Source organism: Rhipicephalus sanguineus, chromosome 9 (genome assembly GCF_013339695.2).
Source record: "Rhipicephalus sanguineus isolate Rsan-2018 chromosome 9, BIME_Rsan_1.4, whole genome shotgun sequence".
NCBI lineage: Eukaryota > Metazoa > Arthropoda > Arachnida > Ixodida > Ixodidae > Rhipicephalus > Rhipicephalus sanguineus.
Window position 1 is genome coordinate 82,136,929 of NC_051184.2, and position 16,434 is coordinate 82,153,362.

The 16,434-nt window shown below is 44.4% G+C and overlaps 1 protein-coding gene across 1 annotated transcript in view; it reads right to left on the reverse strand.

The window, feature by feature from the left end:
* Positions 1–1,498: 1,498 nt before the first annotated feature.
* The window catches only part of LOC119405680 (hydroxysteroid dehydrogenase-like protein 2), a 23,485-nt gene continuing 8,549 nt past the window's right edge, over positions 1,499–16,434 (reverse strand). Inside the window, exons 3-7 of the mRNA XM_049419478.1 lie at positions 14,617–14,749; positions 11,694–11,795; positions 10,030–10,230; positions 9,231–9,467; positions 1,499–3,819 (exon numbers count right to left, since the gene is read on the reverse strand). Of these exons, the coding sequence (XP_049275435.1) occupies positions 3,578–3,819; positions 9,231–9,467; positions 10,030–10,230; positions 11,694–11,795; positions 14,617–14,749 (915 nt within the window). The 3' untranslated portion in view covers positions 1,499–3,577. The remainder of the gene's footprint in view (positions 3,820–9,230; positions 9,468–10,029; positions 10,231–11,693; positions 11,796–14,616; positions 14,750–16,434) is intronic.

Here is a 16,434-nt window from a genome sequence, read left to right on the forward strand (position 1 = left end):
GAAGAATGGCCAAAGACAATTGGCAGCAAGACAAAGACATCTTTGACTGTATAACTTTCCAAGTGAATCAACTGAAAGGAGACTATGCGTAGTTGTTTATGCCATCTGGTTTGTTAACTAATGAATGCAGTTTAATTACTCCTTTGCAGACATTATATTTCTAGCTCTCTCTCTCTATACATATATACATAGGTCGGCAAAAAATGTGAAGCTCACTCAGACTCACTCATGAAATATACATTGCCGTTAGGGCTCCATTCACTCATCAAAATTTTCTTCAACCGGACTCACTCACTGAAAATTTTCTGAGCCGGACTCACTCGGTCTCAAAGTCACCAAAATATTACTCATTCAGACTTGCTCAGATTCAGACTCACCGCTCTATCAGAGTCTGAGTGAGTCGACTCATGAGTCCGTTAATAACTGGCTTTTTCTAACATGGTGTAAATGGTGTTTAACACCAATATTTCGCATAATCGGTGCCCTACTTGGCTACTTTTGATCTCGTACCTTCAAGTACGAGTTCTCAGTGGTTACAATCCATCAAGGACATTTTCATTGAAACAGATGACTCAAACGAGATATTTTCATCAAGAACTTCCAGTGAAATAGTTTGCGGGGAGGGAGTTGACAGTACCTCCCCCCCTCCCTCCTTAACTCACACCTCTGCTCAAGAAATATTGAGCTGGCGTATAAACTCTAGTGCGTTGCAGTATCCGTTAGTAGGCGTGAGTGTAAACATGAGCCGATACAAGGCTGGTACGAATGCTAAAGTCTAATAGATAGAACCATAGGTCAGCAAAAAAATGTGCTCACTCAGACTCACCCAAGATATATATTTTGCCCTTAGGGATCACTCAGACTCGCCAAAATTTTCCTCAACTAGACTCACCCAGACTCATACATAAAAATATCACTCACCCGGACTCACCCGGACTCATACTCACATTCAAGCTGAGTCTGTGCGAGTCTGCGTGAGTAGACTTATGCGTGGGTTTGCCTACCTATGCATATATATACTACTTACTTTATACTATGCATATGAGAAAGCAAACACATGATACATTTGTACAACCCAGATTTATTACACCATTATTTTTACATCAGGAGAGTTGTTAGTACCTTTCACATGCTCAAAGATAAAGGCAACATACAACATTTCTTTGTACTCTGCTGCCTGAAATCTTTTTCATCAACATTTTTGTTTCCAGAGGCAACTTGAGCTGTAATACCTACACAGTATCAATGTTTGCCATCACACATACACATACATGAGCATATCCGACATCGGCACAGGCACTTGTAAATGCTAGCAAAATTGCCCTTCCACAGTTGTAGTCTGAGGATTTTCTCTGAAATGCAGTCTACCTTCCACAGCTTACAATGGACACAGCGAAAAAGCATCTGTCCATTACACAAAGAAGCTAGCAAAATGCGTCCACACAAGATTTTTATAAAATGCGCTCACTTTAAACACTTTCCTGTGTGTGCAGTGGAAGTGCACTGTAATACAGGAAATTCGCCTCTTTCCTCGCAACGATGCACGTTGATGAAATCACCAGCTCTCGAGCCATATTATTTCAATAGTGAACCCAGTAATTTTGGGCACACAGCTATTAAAATTCCACCAGAACACAAGAAAATAAAACAGCTCGACCATTCATTCATTCCATTAGCGATATTCTATTCCCTTATGCTCAGAGCCTGTGAACGTCGTTTTAACACAATATCGGCTTGAAATACAAAGAACCAACGTTAACCATAGTATAGTATAGCAATATATATTTTCTGACGCAGAGTTGCTTTTCAACTTCTAGATGCCACGGCGTAGGATTTCCAAGCTAATCTTGACGGTAAGAGAGAGAGAGAAATGTAATGCGGAAAAAAAAAACGGTAAGTAGTTTAATGTGCAATTAAGACTAAGTAGGTTCACCAGAAACATTGTTAATGAGTTATACATTAAGTTTTTCACCTGAAAGTGTATGCATGCAACAAGAGCAGGCTGTATCTCAAACACACACAAAAAGGAATGCCCTTTGGATGCCCAAATGTCCAATGCTGAGCTCATCCACTTAGCATGCATCACCCATGGCAGTACGTTTATATTTGTAAGTAAACACGCACACCACGCACAACCAGCACTACACATTGTGGAGGCTTGCTAAGAGCCAAACGTTTGACTTCATGTAAAAAAACTAGTTCTTGGAGCCGCGGTTACTGCTTCCTACGCATTGCTAGACGGCGAGGCAATTAAAATCTGTTTCTTTGGTCACAGAGGCTATTGGCGTACAAAAGATACTACCGCCCCCTCTCAAACTCTACTTGCAATCTTTGCTAGTTAAAGTGGAGAGAGTGCGTCAATTGCAAGTATTGTTCCAATATTGCAGTGGATCAGTCAATGACTGCTGTAGCTCTACTCCTACAGACACATTTTGATGCAAGCACCTGTTTACGCATACCTCTCCACCAGTGCAGCCACAGCTTAAAGGATTTCAGTGTTTTGCATTGTGCAGAAATTTGATAACAAATGTTATCCCCAGAAGATATTAAAGTTCATTACACATTGCAAACAATCAACATCAGTTAGAGGTTATGCAAGATCATTAAGCTATTCATATTGAACACCAGATTGGTTCTAAAAGACATAACAATGGCTTTTATAAGGCACGTGTGTTATACAGTAACAGATTTGGTGCTAAGAAACACCGACTTTTTGCTACGCATACAAAACACAAAGGACACAGCTCCATGTCTAAAAAAAGCACCACAGTATTGTTTCAAAGAAACATAATAGCCCCAGGTCAAAAAGAATACCCTAGATGCTATAAAGAAGAGTTTTGCAACAAGGCAACTGAAAGTTGACAATTTATTTTCTAGCATATAACAATTTTTCGCATTAATTTACATCAAGAATTAATGCATTCTACGCCATCAGTGCAAGTGGAATGTCCAGCCTAGTGAGCAAACTCAACATTTCTAAACATGCAAAATAACATTTGTTCCTGACATTTGCGCCATCATAAGAATGAACGCAACATTTCCGTTAACAACATTGCACCGCACCAAGCAACAACTGGGATATAATCGTTCCCTCTAGCACAACAGCTGAAGAACCGAAACCTAAAAAACAAAAAAGAACGAATAAATCTCATTCGCAAACCGCAGTGTTCAATAGGCCCTCGGTTACATTACAATGCTTCTATGTCATCCCTGTTCCTAATGGAGTGGAATCACCGCACAGAGTAAGTTCATCTTGCACATTTCAGACATAACTCGAGCCACTGCATGTAATTACATCATCTTGCCACGTCTCTCCCGGTCACTGTGAATGCATAACACACAGGAGTCGAACGAAATGCGAGAACACGCGCAACATTTGATCCAGCAAATGTGGGCACAGTCTCCGCATCGACGTGAACTGAAAAAAAAAATCCAGTTTACCCGCGACGTTCACGAAGCGGGTGGCACTGTCGGTGTCTAGCCTCGGTCGTTTTTCTTCTGCTTGGCCACGCGGATTGGGGGTGGAGAAATGTGTCGATGCGGGTGCCAGGAAACGAGGAAGAAGCTCGGTTCATCCTCATAGCTTGGCTCGGAGGCTGCCCATGAGCTTTTCGAGTTTCATGGCCTTCCCCATGTCTCCCTTGATCTTCATCTTGCCACTCATGAAGGCTGCCGTCGGCTTCAGGCTGCCCGCAAACATCTTGAGCAGGCTGTCGGTGTCCATGGTGAACACGACGTCGGGCGAGTTGCCTTCCGACGGCTGGCCCTTGCCCACGCTACCCTGTCCCGTTCGGAGGTCCACGAAGAAGTCGTCACCACCTGTGCAGAAAAGAGCGAACAGTTTTATTAGCCAGTCAAAAGCTTTGGGAACGGAATCTTGTAAAGCACGATATTGCCTTCATCTTTAGGGCAACTCAAGCTGAGTGAACAGACGCAAGAAGAAGACACAAACAGGGAAAGATGGTTATGTTACTGCAAAAAAGACAGGTCGCCCCACAAAAACTTGCCCAATATACCACCACTGTGAACTTGTAAAGCATTTAGTGTGCTTACTCGTGACCATCCAAGACGAGTATCATGGCCTGCAGCATGATGAGGCAGTGAGTTGAGGTCAGGAAAGTTGCTCATTTTTGCAACACATGAGCGACACAACATTTGGGAAGTAGAGTAAAAACTAAAAAGAACGGAAAAAGCCACCTTTTCTAAATAGCCACAACAAGCAACCATGCACTTGGTCAGGTACCCCTCCCTCCTTCAGAAAAACTGGTGGGTGCCCGGTGGCACGAGGAATCGAACTCAGTGCCTCCCACAGTGAAAGCGGATGGCCTGCCATTTCACCCCTGCTGCAGTGCATCATAACGAACCTACATGTCGAAGCAAAATAATTGCCCTCTCTTTCTAACTACAGTCACGAATTCCTCTCTCGTTACTTGTAAAGTCAAGTGAGCATCGAGGTAATGAATATCCTGTTGTACTACACTGCAGAAGCCCAAGGGAACTGCAGCTGAGCATCACCGAAGGACCACACACAGAAAACCACCAGGGCATATGCGTTGTCTAGTACAAACATGGAGCATAACAGTGGTTTATCGCGCAAATCGATTGTCCTTATAGCACTTCGTTTCATCCTGTGATTACCACAGATGTGCATCCGTACCTCTGTATCTACCTATCAAAGTCCTCGACATTATATTGACACCTTCCATTCCTCATTCTTTTCAACCCCTATCGCTATTTCAAATGATGCCATTCTGTAGGCTTGTGCAAATAGTAAATTTTAGGTTCGAAGCGAATTCGTAGCGAATAGTGATTTGGTCGAATAATTTCAAAGCGAATTCGAATAGTATCTATCACATATTATAAAGAAAAATGAGCATATTTGTCATGACCGAACTACCCTGCACAATGTTTTTAAAGTTGAAGCAAGGCATATGCAAATGTCATTCTTTCTGGTTCAGAGGGAAGTGGAAGCAACTTTGAGTGGGAGCAGGATGTCACTTTTGGTAGAGTGCAAGTGATACAGTATAACCTCATTACAACAGACCTTCATAGTGAAGAGGATTTTGGTCTGTTGTAAAGGGAGTATGTAAAATCCAAGTACTGTTACAACAGACTTTCATGTAAACACTGAATGGGTCTGTTATACAGTCAAACCTCGTTAATACGTACCCGCTTTAAACGTACTAACGGTTAAAACGTAGCTGCGACGAATCCCCGACCGAGTCCCATAGAGCCCAATGCATTCGCTGACCGCTTAAGCCGTAGTGGTTCGCCCTATGCCTACCGGTTAGTGCGTACCCTGCGTACCGCGATAACTTTTTGTGCCATAAAATTTTACTGTGCTGCTCAACTTCCTGACGCCAGAATGTGCCGCCAAAGGTCTTCCGCCTTTTTGAGAAGTGCGCAGATCAGTCGATCCCCGATTCCGACTACCGCGCGATTGCGGCGACGCCTTTGCGAGTAAGCATCGGGAAAGAACGAAGGCGAGGTGGCGGCCACCGACGAACGCGCCGACATGACTTATCGCCGACAACCTTATCACAATAAGTATCTTCAGCTATTTGCTCGGGCACGCGTGCGGCGCAGCGCTACTTTTTAAGCCTACTGCATGCTTTTATTAGGCGACAACCTGAACGCGCTGGGCCGCCGATCGCTGCCGCTTCGTTGTGCGCGGCCGTCTTCAAGGCTGAAGTTGAATTAATGGCACAAATGCTCGGGTAGGGTCGAAGAACTTCAGCCATGTACCAACTAGCCCGACAGCAAACGCTACTAAGCCGTCATAAGGCGCGCACCGCTTTGTAGAAGCGAAAGCAGATCGCTGTTGCGTAGTTAGCGTTGCGGGTCGTGGGCGCCGAGAAACCTCGCTGCATTGACACTATCACACTAAACGCACGTGTACGATACTGCAAGCGTAGCGCGGTTGTAACCATACTGCAAGCTTTTATTAGGCGACCACACAACGCGCCTCCGTCCGCTGCCAGGACCGCTAGAGAATCGCGGAGTGCGCATCGCTTGCATGAAGCTCGCCATCGCTGCGTTAACCGAACAAGCTACTCGCCGCATCTGTGCACGATCTGGAGCGAAGTGGGTACGAACGACATTCCCACAATAAATGCGCGCGTGCGGCACAGCAAGCGGCCCGGTAGTGACGGCGTGAGCCGAGTAGGCGACGCGCTGCACACAACTAGCCGGGAGACGATTGGCTCCACGCGGCCGTACCGCGTTTCACTGGAACTGTGTCAGTTTTCGTTTAGTGGCAGATCGCGGTTAGACGCACACACATATACCGCGGAAATCACACTGTCCCTTCTGTCGCTATGTCGGTCACTGCGTTGACCACGTATCAGGGACCCTGCAATAGTTTCGAAATGCTCTTCGGCGTCGCCACTACGCGTTATCGGGCGGTCGTGCGAGTGTGCCAGGATGTTTTCTCCACTTTGGCAAAAAGAAAGAAAAGGTTTGCGGTGGGTACTTTAGGCAATATTTGCTGTGGCACTCTATTTATTTGGGCGATGGCGTACGCTAGGAGATGAAAATTTGTACTTGGTGTTTAATGCGTACTACCGTTTAGTGCGTAGTTATGCCGCGTTCCCGGCAGGTACGTATTAACGAGGTTTCACTGTAACCGGAGAGAATTACGAGTCACAAACATGGTCTTATTTTTAACGGGGGACCAAAAAAAATGCGATTTTTGGAAAATTGCATTTTCAGTTTCTGTAGCCCATTTCTATCTGATTCCAAAATGTCTTCAATGAAAACTACGTAGAAGTGCTATAAAAAATTTGTTTTGCGTCTGCCGATTTGGCGAAAATTGCGGAAATATAAAAAAAAATAAGCGTTTTTCAAAATTATAGCTCGGCAACGGCGCAACTGGGTGCCACCATTTTGGGCTCGTCGTAAAGAGCATTTCTCCGCGTTCAAGTTCTCCGTTTCAGCTGGCTCCTCCATTCAGTAACAAGCGTACGAAAAACACGTTTTGGCTGCTGCTGCGGTATTACCGCAGAAGCAGCTAAAACGTGTTAATGCTTGCTTCGGTATCGTCGTCTGCTGCTTGTGCGTCGCGAGGTCGTGGCTGTCGAAAATTGCGCTACTTAGTGACGCGTTCGCACTCGTTCTGTGTTTACGGGTCGACGATAATTTGGAACGCTTTAGTTGGGCAGCTGCAAGCGGAAGCTCAATCATCAGATTACGATAGCGCGCCGCACTCGTCGCGAACATTGCAGACGTGCGACTAATAGCGTTGACTCGTTGGACCCGCTGTTCGAGGTTCTTCTTATCAGCACTTCGAAGCTTATGACGAAGACCACCGCGGGACAACTCCTTGTACTCGCAATCGAGCATGACGTACTTTGAAACATCGGGCACCGCGGCCACGCACATCGCAACCGAGCTTTCTACTAGATGTCGTGGTTAGGCCTAACTCCGTTCACGGTGCCGATGTACGAGCCAAATCCGAACTTTGCGGGCAAGAACATCGCGCTAGCGGACATGCGAAAGCGAAGAAGCCGTAATGTCCTTCGTCTCAAGCAACGAATCGCATTGCCCGCTGGCTCCTCAGAACCGCGGATGGGCATTTTGCGCATCGGCAGCGGACCCCCCGGCCAAGCTCGACGCGCAGCGACCGCGCGGAGAAGCGGTGGCAGCGGCTCGCAATTTCGCGTGTCAGCGTCCCAAACGCTACACCAAGCACACTGCGCGCCGTTTTTTTTGTCGCTACAGCTAGGCATAGCTGATCATTGACAGACCGGGGATCGGCGGCCTTCGCTCTTAAATCGGTACGTCGATATCCGCGGTGCGCTGCTCCCGTCCCGAAAGTATGCTAAGCGATGTTTGAAGTCGGAAGTTAATGACCGTGGTAGAAAAGTCCGCTTAAAGGAGTCCTGACCACCTTGCTGGCCTGAAATTTTAGTCAATTATATCCGAATGTCCGTTGTACCAGAATCCGTTGTAAACGAAGCTCAATCAATGGAACTAATACGGAGGTCGGCATAACGCCGCAAATTGGTATGTAATATCTGAATGTCTGTTGTAAACAGATCCGTTGTAACGAAGTTATACTGTAACCTGTAAAAAATGTTACGTTTTAAAGTTTACTATACGTTACCTAGAGCATATAAGCCAGTACAACAAGCTTTTAAACTTAAAAAATGATGAATCGATGTGAGGGTAATACAATAAAACCTCATCAATTCTAACTTGGTTATTTTGAAATCCCGCATAATTCGAAGGATTTCTGCAGTCCCGTACTTCACAATGTAAATCTGAGTGGATAATTTGAAGCGGTGGTCAGTACCAGCCCGGTTAATTCGAAAACTTTGGGTGCCATGTGCCAATTCCCGATCCCGATTTAGCCGCAAATCCGCAGAAACGATGGCCCTTAGGAGCCACAAGGCAATGCAATGTAGCGATACTAATGAGTGACAAGTGAAGCATCCCACCCTGGCTGCTGCCAGCGCAAGAAAAAAAAAGAAGTGGTCTCGTGATCAGCTGAAATGTGTGCCTGCGGAAAAGACGTGCTTCACTGCAACACAGCGGTGACACGCAGGCAGCATGACACATGCTCCTCGAACGTCAGCGCTGCTGCAGTGAGCGAAGTGACCTTCGCGCTCTCGACGCAAACTTGTGGTGAGAGCACAAGATGTACAAACTACCGCCATCATGAGATAAGCCCACGCACGAGCGCCCACGCCCTCTAGAGGCGCGCGCTCATCCGTGTGGGGCGACGACCTTTAAAGCGAGCTCTTCGAGCCCTTCGCGCCATCTCTCTAGTGATAACGAAAACACGCTGATGTACCACCGATCTCAGAGTACCGCCGCCGGCAAATGGTGTATATAAATAGCTCGCCGTTAGCATGGCAAAGAACGTGCCATCTGTGGCCGGAATCGTTTCACACCTCGCGCTGCGAAGTGAGGGGTCGTAAGTTCGACTCCCGGTGATGGAACTTTTTCTTCTGCTTTTTTCTTTACCAACTGTTACTCTTTATATTTTACAACGTCATATCCGTGATGGAAATACGTCAGTGGAGCCGTAGTAGACCCCGGCATAAAACACTTTCGTGTTAATAAGTAACAAAAAGCAAGTTGTCAGAGTGGTTGTGGAAGATTATGGGCCCCACACCCTGTGCTCCACAGAATGTGTGCTTGGCACATCGTCAAAGGAGACGGCAATTTACGGTCAAAATGTTATGTCATCATGTCATAGCCATCCCAAATAATAGCAGCGCACTAACCTTTGACCTGGAACTGAAATAGTCCTTTAGTAGCAGTGACCAGCTCGGGGCTCAACTTTTGGCTGATCTTCTGCAGGATTCCGTCAACGCCATCACTGGCAGCGGGGCTATCGGACGCAGCAGCCGATGGTGGCGGTGCTGCACTGGTGCCGCCAATGCCCAGCGATGATACCTGCTGCTGGTCAAACTCGGCGAGAACGTCGTCCGGAATGAAGAAATCTGGCTGCAGCTTGGAGCCTGAGTCGTGACGAGAAAGAAAAGGCCAGTGCACTTAATGTATTGTGGTTTTAGCATGTAAGATCCCACAATTTAAAAAAAGAATGGGGCGCAAGGGAGGCTTGGCATGGGTGCACCTGACCTACTACTTTTTCCTTTCTTTCTATTGCGTTGTGCAATGCTCCCTCCTAACCTTTCTCCTTCCTCCGTGCCGAGAATTGAACCTTCATCCACGTGCTTAGCAGTGCAACACTTCAGTTGCTACAGGCAATGATGGCCATGGGTTCATATCCAGGCAACAATGAAATGTGGCAACGTTAAATGACGAGTGACCTCGATAAAATATCAGATTGCCATATCAGAAATGGCTGATCGCCCACAAGCCCATGATCGAGAGGGCATCCATTATTGGAAAACGGCACATACAAATGCGCGTGTGACCGGCGTACCTCCGAGGGCCGCATTTCTGTACGCTTGCTGGCGCCGGGCTTTTTGTGTACATCAACACTACTTCACTTGAAAAACTCTCTCTAATGGAGCCCTCTATTGGTATCTGTTTCTTTGTAACACAAGCTTCACTCACCAGGCACACATGAGTACTGCTCAAAGTCCTTGACTCCTTCCTCTTTCAGCAAGCGTTCGTCAATGCAGAAGTTGCCAGTGAAAGATTGGCTCGGCTTGGTCAGGATGGCGTACGCTGCATCGGCCATGATGGTTGGCTTGCGGCTTGTACTTTGACCGTGCTCGGCGCCCATGAGCATCTCGATGGCTGCTGTGTGGATAGCTGAAACAAAAAGGGGGAAGCATATTTTTTTATTTGTTCAAGTTATGACTGCACATTGTGTAAGCATTCAAAAAACAAACAAACAAAGAAGCCCTTGAGTACGTGTAACTTTTATTCATTAGTGAGTGGGACCATATGAGCATATGAGTGGGACCTAAAAACAACTGCAGGGTGTGTCCAGATAAGATCGAACACGAGGTCCCGGTCACCATTCCCGATTTTGAAGAAACTTGCTGTAAGTCTAGGCAGTACACCCAAAACAATGGTTTCGAAGTTAGTTTTGAGAAAAAAAATTTTGTTCGCCTGAAAAAAATATACAAATTTCGGCCGCAAAAAAACACTTTTCCGCCAATTTCGCGATTTCTGTATTTTGAGCGCACCTAGGGAAAAAACGGTGCACTTCTTGGTCAGAATATTTATATCCCCTCAAAGAACAACTGAAATACAATCTTATGAGTCTGTTATTTTTCTTGCTGTCTGTCACGAACTAACCATAAGTCACACACACACCGATCCGAATAACCACTCCGAACTGCCCCTTTATTTCCAACACTCAGCCCTAACCCCTCACACTTTACTCCCTCCGCTCTTCTCCTAGTCCCGATGATGATGATGATCGTGCCATCACGTAGCGCCCTCTCTCGGCTACCCGAGAGAGGGCACTACAGCAACGTCTATTTAGTGACCACAGTTTTGTCCACAGCAAACGTGACACTCAGTAGCTTCGTTTTGACTTCGGGCAATGCATGCGCAATATTACAAAGCTCAGGCATGGTGGAAGCAGTTCAAGATAGAGCTTCAGCCGTGGTCTGCATGCTGGCATAAAATTCACTTGCTACCTTATGATGGACGAATGCTCAGTTGCCGGCCATTTTACCGGCGAAAAAATTACCGTCACGTGCATATGATGGTGTTGGTAGTGGCGATGCGTAATAAGAGATGGGTTCAAAGCCTGTTTGGCCTAAGACACATGGGTCTTGAGCAGCAGTCACATTGTGAACAAAGTCGCGAATGACGAACATTGTGGCTTTTGCACTGCTTTTATGCAAAATAAGTGCTGGATTTGCATATTCGAAATGAAAATGCATTGATGTAATAGACACTTGCTAATTGTTTTCTTGATACTTTCAGTAACTCGGCATTGGTTAATTCGGGCCTTTTTTCCGGTTTGGCGAAATTTGAATATGATTTTGCTGTACTTGCATTAAAAGGACACACAAATCAGCCTTCACTTCACAACCGCTAAATACGCCACTCAAAGCCTAATTATGCATTACCATAAAACTATGGGCAATATAATTTGTTTCTAGTCTCAAAAATTAACATGTCATAATTTTACAGAAACCGTTTTCTAAGGCAAGGAATATGTGTGGGAAGAGCGATACCATACAAAGCTTTATGTTAATAAGCACGGACAAGGCACTCCTAGAAAAATAGATACTAATACCACAACTACTGCTCACCTGTCTTTGGCCACAGGGCATTGACGGCAATGCCATCTGCTCGCAGTTCCTCGGACAAGCCCAACACACACATGGACATTCCATACTTGGACATAGTGTAGGCTGTAAGAAACGGAAATGTCACACTAATTGCCCACTGCAGTAACTAGAGGTGTACGCATATTAAAATGCTAAACGCTTTGCTATGGATCCCTAATGTGCTTTTAGTAGTCCGTAAAACATGTTTCATCTACAAATTTTTTTTAGAAGAGAATACTCTGCTCTCCCACACGAAAGAACTGTTATGCTGAATGTCACATATCGTTTGTGATACTGAAGCTAATGTTTCATGGCGGTGCCATCCAAATGGCTGAGCCAATGTTTCATTAGGCTGGTAAGCACCTTAGCAAATTTTCTCACTAATTTGAAGTGAGAATTATGGAAATGACCTGTTTATTTGCACGTTCAGCTGTACAATGTGTGATTTTGAGTAAAAAAGTATAAGGTTATTAGTGGTGCTACAGTGCATACATATTATATGCAAAAGCAAAAGTTGCATGTAAATTTTTGTATTTTGTCTTCAAAGAAATAGATTGGAGATGCTTGAAGCTCCATGTGTGTTATACACGATGTACTATGCAACAAGAGGTTTTTTCATTAAAGAAAACATCCTGCAAACAAGTCAGAAGCAAGGACAAAACAAAGCCTCTTTATAGCCACACCCTACGTCATTAACGTCATGACTGAGAAATGAAACGGCAGTTATTCAAATGTGCTTGCTTGAAATGTCATCTTCGCGGACATAAAGAAGCAAGGTTTGAGATTGGGCTAGTTAGTAAACCATCTACAACAAGCAGTGCAGGTGTCCATTCCTGTGCTGTTTGTTGAAGACAAAGAGTTTTGTTTATGTATAAGTTGCATTCTTCACAACTCCCCCAAGTGAAGATTTAGTAGAAGGTAGTTATGTTCAATAAGAATTGATTGCTTGCTGCACGATTCATGCAATGCTAGCTCGGCTGTTAATACAATGCAGCAAATCTCGCCATCGAAGATCCCGATTAAAACTTCAAGTAATTTGTGCGTACAGCATGTTTAGTAAACAAGTTTTCACGTTGGTTTAATTATTCTGTTCCATTTGTCTCTGCTAGAAAACAATAAAAACATGCTCTAGCATGTTTTCGTACATGGTGATGCAGACGCACGGAGGTTAGGGATGTGCAAATATTAGAGTTTCGAATTCGAATCGAATAGTACCTATCGAATAATTCGATTCGACTTTCAATAGTTAGTATTCGAAGTTTCGAATAATTCGACAGGACGAATATCTAAAACACGACAAAAGGCCAATGGTGCAACTTGGTTAAGGTGGGGTGGCGAATGCTAACGCCAACGTCATACAGTAGGCCTTTCGTTAAAGCTTTCACCGGCATCCTGGTTCAAAAGCGAGCCCATGCAGATTTTTAAACGAGATTATGACATTTCCACATGTAGAAAAACACATGAGAAAACTGTCACCCTTCACAACTTCATTCCGAAACGAAGGCACGGACTCCTGTGTAGTTCGGTCGCGCATGCCGCAAGCGTAGTAAAACGTCCCAACTTTGGCCTGCGAAACCCTCGGTCATTGGCTTTGCATGTAAAAATTTGTTCACGCTGGGCAGTCACCACTGCCGCACCGAACCACTCGTTCAGAAACTCCCATCATTCCGGCACTCAGTTAAAACGCTGCTGTGCTGTGAACGGGTGCCCGACAAATTTGGGCCCAGAGCACCCATGGTGATGAAGCACATTACCGTTGTCAATGAGCCGTGTTGCGCGACCATGGGGAAAAAAAACTAGCTACCATACCCCCCTCTGTTAGCCGTTAGGAGGTTAGAAGTGCGCTGCTGACTGCGGCTCTTCTATCAACAAGCCTGCGCGCCCAAAAAGCAGAAACAAAAGACACTCCCAACAAGTGCCTAATAAAACTGTCGCACGGCGTAGCATCCTTGATTTTTCCTTTGTTTTGCCGTAACTGGTGGTACACATTTCGTGTAAATATACTATTCGATATCCGATTCGATATTCTATATTTTTGGCCACTATTAGGCACTATTCGATTCGAATTCGATTCGATGTGAAATATCACTATTTGCACAACCCTAATTATTTTCTGATGGAATGCCTATGCATGCTAAAATAAGAAGCAGCTAAACGATGCATACTGCTACCAAGGGTGTCTGATTTCTCTTGTTTCAGGTCACAAAAAGAAGGGTGCAAATTACAATCAAGCACTTGTTATGACGAAGTAAACATGGCACCTGTACGCTGGTATCAGAATTGCGTAATGGGCCTCGGCATGTGTGAATATTGGAGCACTTCAAATATGCGAACAAATATTACTGTATTCGCATTCGCTTCGACGTGAACTTAAATTATTCGAAATTTTGAAGTATTCAAAATGAACGAATAGGCACGTACTACACCACATGTAACCCCCCTGTAAAGGGGTTTCACTGCTGCTTAGGGGTGCTATGCCGTGAAAACCCCTATCCAGAAAAAATTCGCACTGCTGCGAAGCCCCACTTCAAGACTAAATGAACATATACCCTCACATCAATTACTATTTTTAAGTCTAAAAGCTTGTTATACGGGCTTATATGCACTAAGTACAGTAAGTCTTAAAACATATTTACAAGTTATCACTTGCATTTTCAGAGTTGCTTCCACTTCACTATGAATCAAAGTGACATTCACACATGCCTGTTCAAATATTTAAAATATTGTGCAGGTTAGTTGGGTGGTGACAAATGTGCTCGTTTTCTTTATTATATGTAACAAATATTATTTGAACTATTCGATTAAAAATTGTTCATCCAAATCACTGTTTGCTTCGAATTCGCTTTCAAACTTATATTTACTTTTCGCACATCCCTACTAATGCTCATAAAGAAGGCTTCAGTACCTAGGTGGTTCTGAAACCAGATTGGTTTCATGATGAGCGGTGGGCTGAGCATGAGAATGTGTGGATTGCTGGACTTCTTCAGGTGGGGAATGCAGTACTTGGAGCTGGAGCAAGAAAGGAAAAAAAAGAGACACTTAATTTTGTTACTTTACTAAGCACTGCCATTCGATTTCTGTGGCATGAACCCATCTAGACTCATGCATTTCTGTAATTGTAATTATAGCACAAACACATGAAACAAAGCGCAACTGCAGAAGTAAGCATTAAACTGAAATCACACAGGTTTGGGAGCAGTTGAAAACACACTACGGCTTTTGCGCCAGAGATCAATATGGGTACGAAAATTAAGATTTCGGATTTCGTTGAGTTTTGTATATTGTGCACATAACTCTCAACAGCCTGAAAATGAACTTCACTTCTTTCATAACTGTAGAATTTAGGAGTAAAGAAAATATCAAACTTATACATTAGAGAGGTACAATTTTCATGCACTGCTCATTCTCGCAAGTTCACGATATAAAATTCAAAATGGTACAGCTACAAAAAACTTCCTGTGGATAAAATGTACGCAAACTGAAGGCTAAACTAGCGTAATTCAAAACTTGGGATAGAGCAAAGGTATTTCTGAAAATGTTGTAAACAGGTGAATTTTTCCAAAAACCGCTGTATTTGCTCTCTTCTTTTGTGAAGCAAATACATTCAGCTTTTAAAAACTTGCTGGTCTGTAAGAATCTAATCTGTTTAGAAGTTGTCTCGAATGTTTCTGTTATAGCACAAGTTTACATTTTATAAATCGGCTCAAATTCTCAGTTTTAGCAAACAATTAACCTTACTTAAAAATCTGTATTAAAAAAAAAAACGACTTTACTCTTTCTTACAATCCATTCTACAGCTGCTCACAGGCTCTTGAAAAACAGCATTAAAAACATTGCGCATTATCCATTTTCAATGACAATGACAGTACAAGTCGCAGCTTCTCCAGGATACACTGAGGCCTCAAAAGAATGAGGCATCAAAACAAGGATTCAACATTTTTTTGCAATTTTTTTCGTAGCAGCCTAAAAATGCCTATGTTGTCACTTGAAAAAAAAAAAAATCAAAATTTGACTGTCAGAAACAGCACTGCAGGCCTTGTCACGGATGTTATCACGTTCGGTGACTGTGTAGAATGACTTTTTATTTATTCTTTGTGCGATCCTGATCAAAGGAATGGGAACAGCGGAAAGCATGACTTTCGGCACATTCAGCTCAGCCTGGTGTCGGCTGGCCAGTTAAGGGTGTGTATCCAACTCCGATACGCCTTGCTTTATGGTAGGCGAATCTGTGCTTTCAGTCAGCGTCACCGTAGTGCTAGAACCTTAGTCCGACTGGTGCTAGGCATGACTGGCAGACATAGTGCGCACGAAAGCAGGTGAAGGGGGGGGGGGGGATCCCCCCCCCCCCCAGATCACCTGAGTGAGGAGTGCAAAGTCCGCGCCATACTTTTACTCAGCCAGACCAGTCCTGTCACTGTTGTTTAAAGAGCAGGGTTATGGCCACGCAAGTTTTTGACGATAATGGCGGCCGAAGGTACCTAATGTTGCATCCCAAGAACTTTTTCTTCCCCTCTTTACTCCCCCGGAAAGACGAGGAACAAAGGCAGGCTAATGTGAGAAGCACTTCAACACTTCATTTTCATTTTTCGTCCATTGTTAAGCACATTGTCTTTTAGACTCGACCAACAGATGAGGGAGGGGTGAGGTGTGATGCCTTCAGCCTCGTGCGATAATGCGAGCCTTGTTTTTGCTGCAACAAAACTGCGCTTTTTTGCCGACTGTG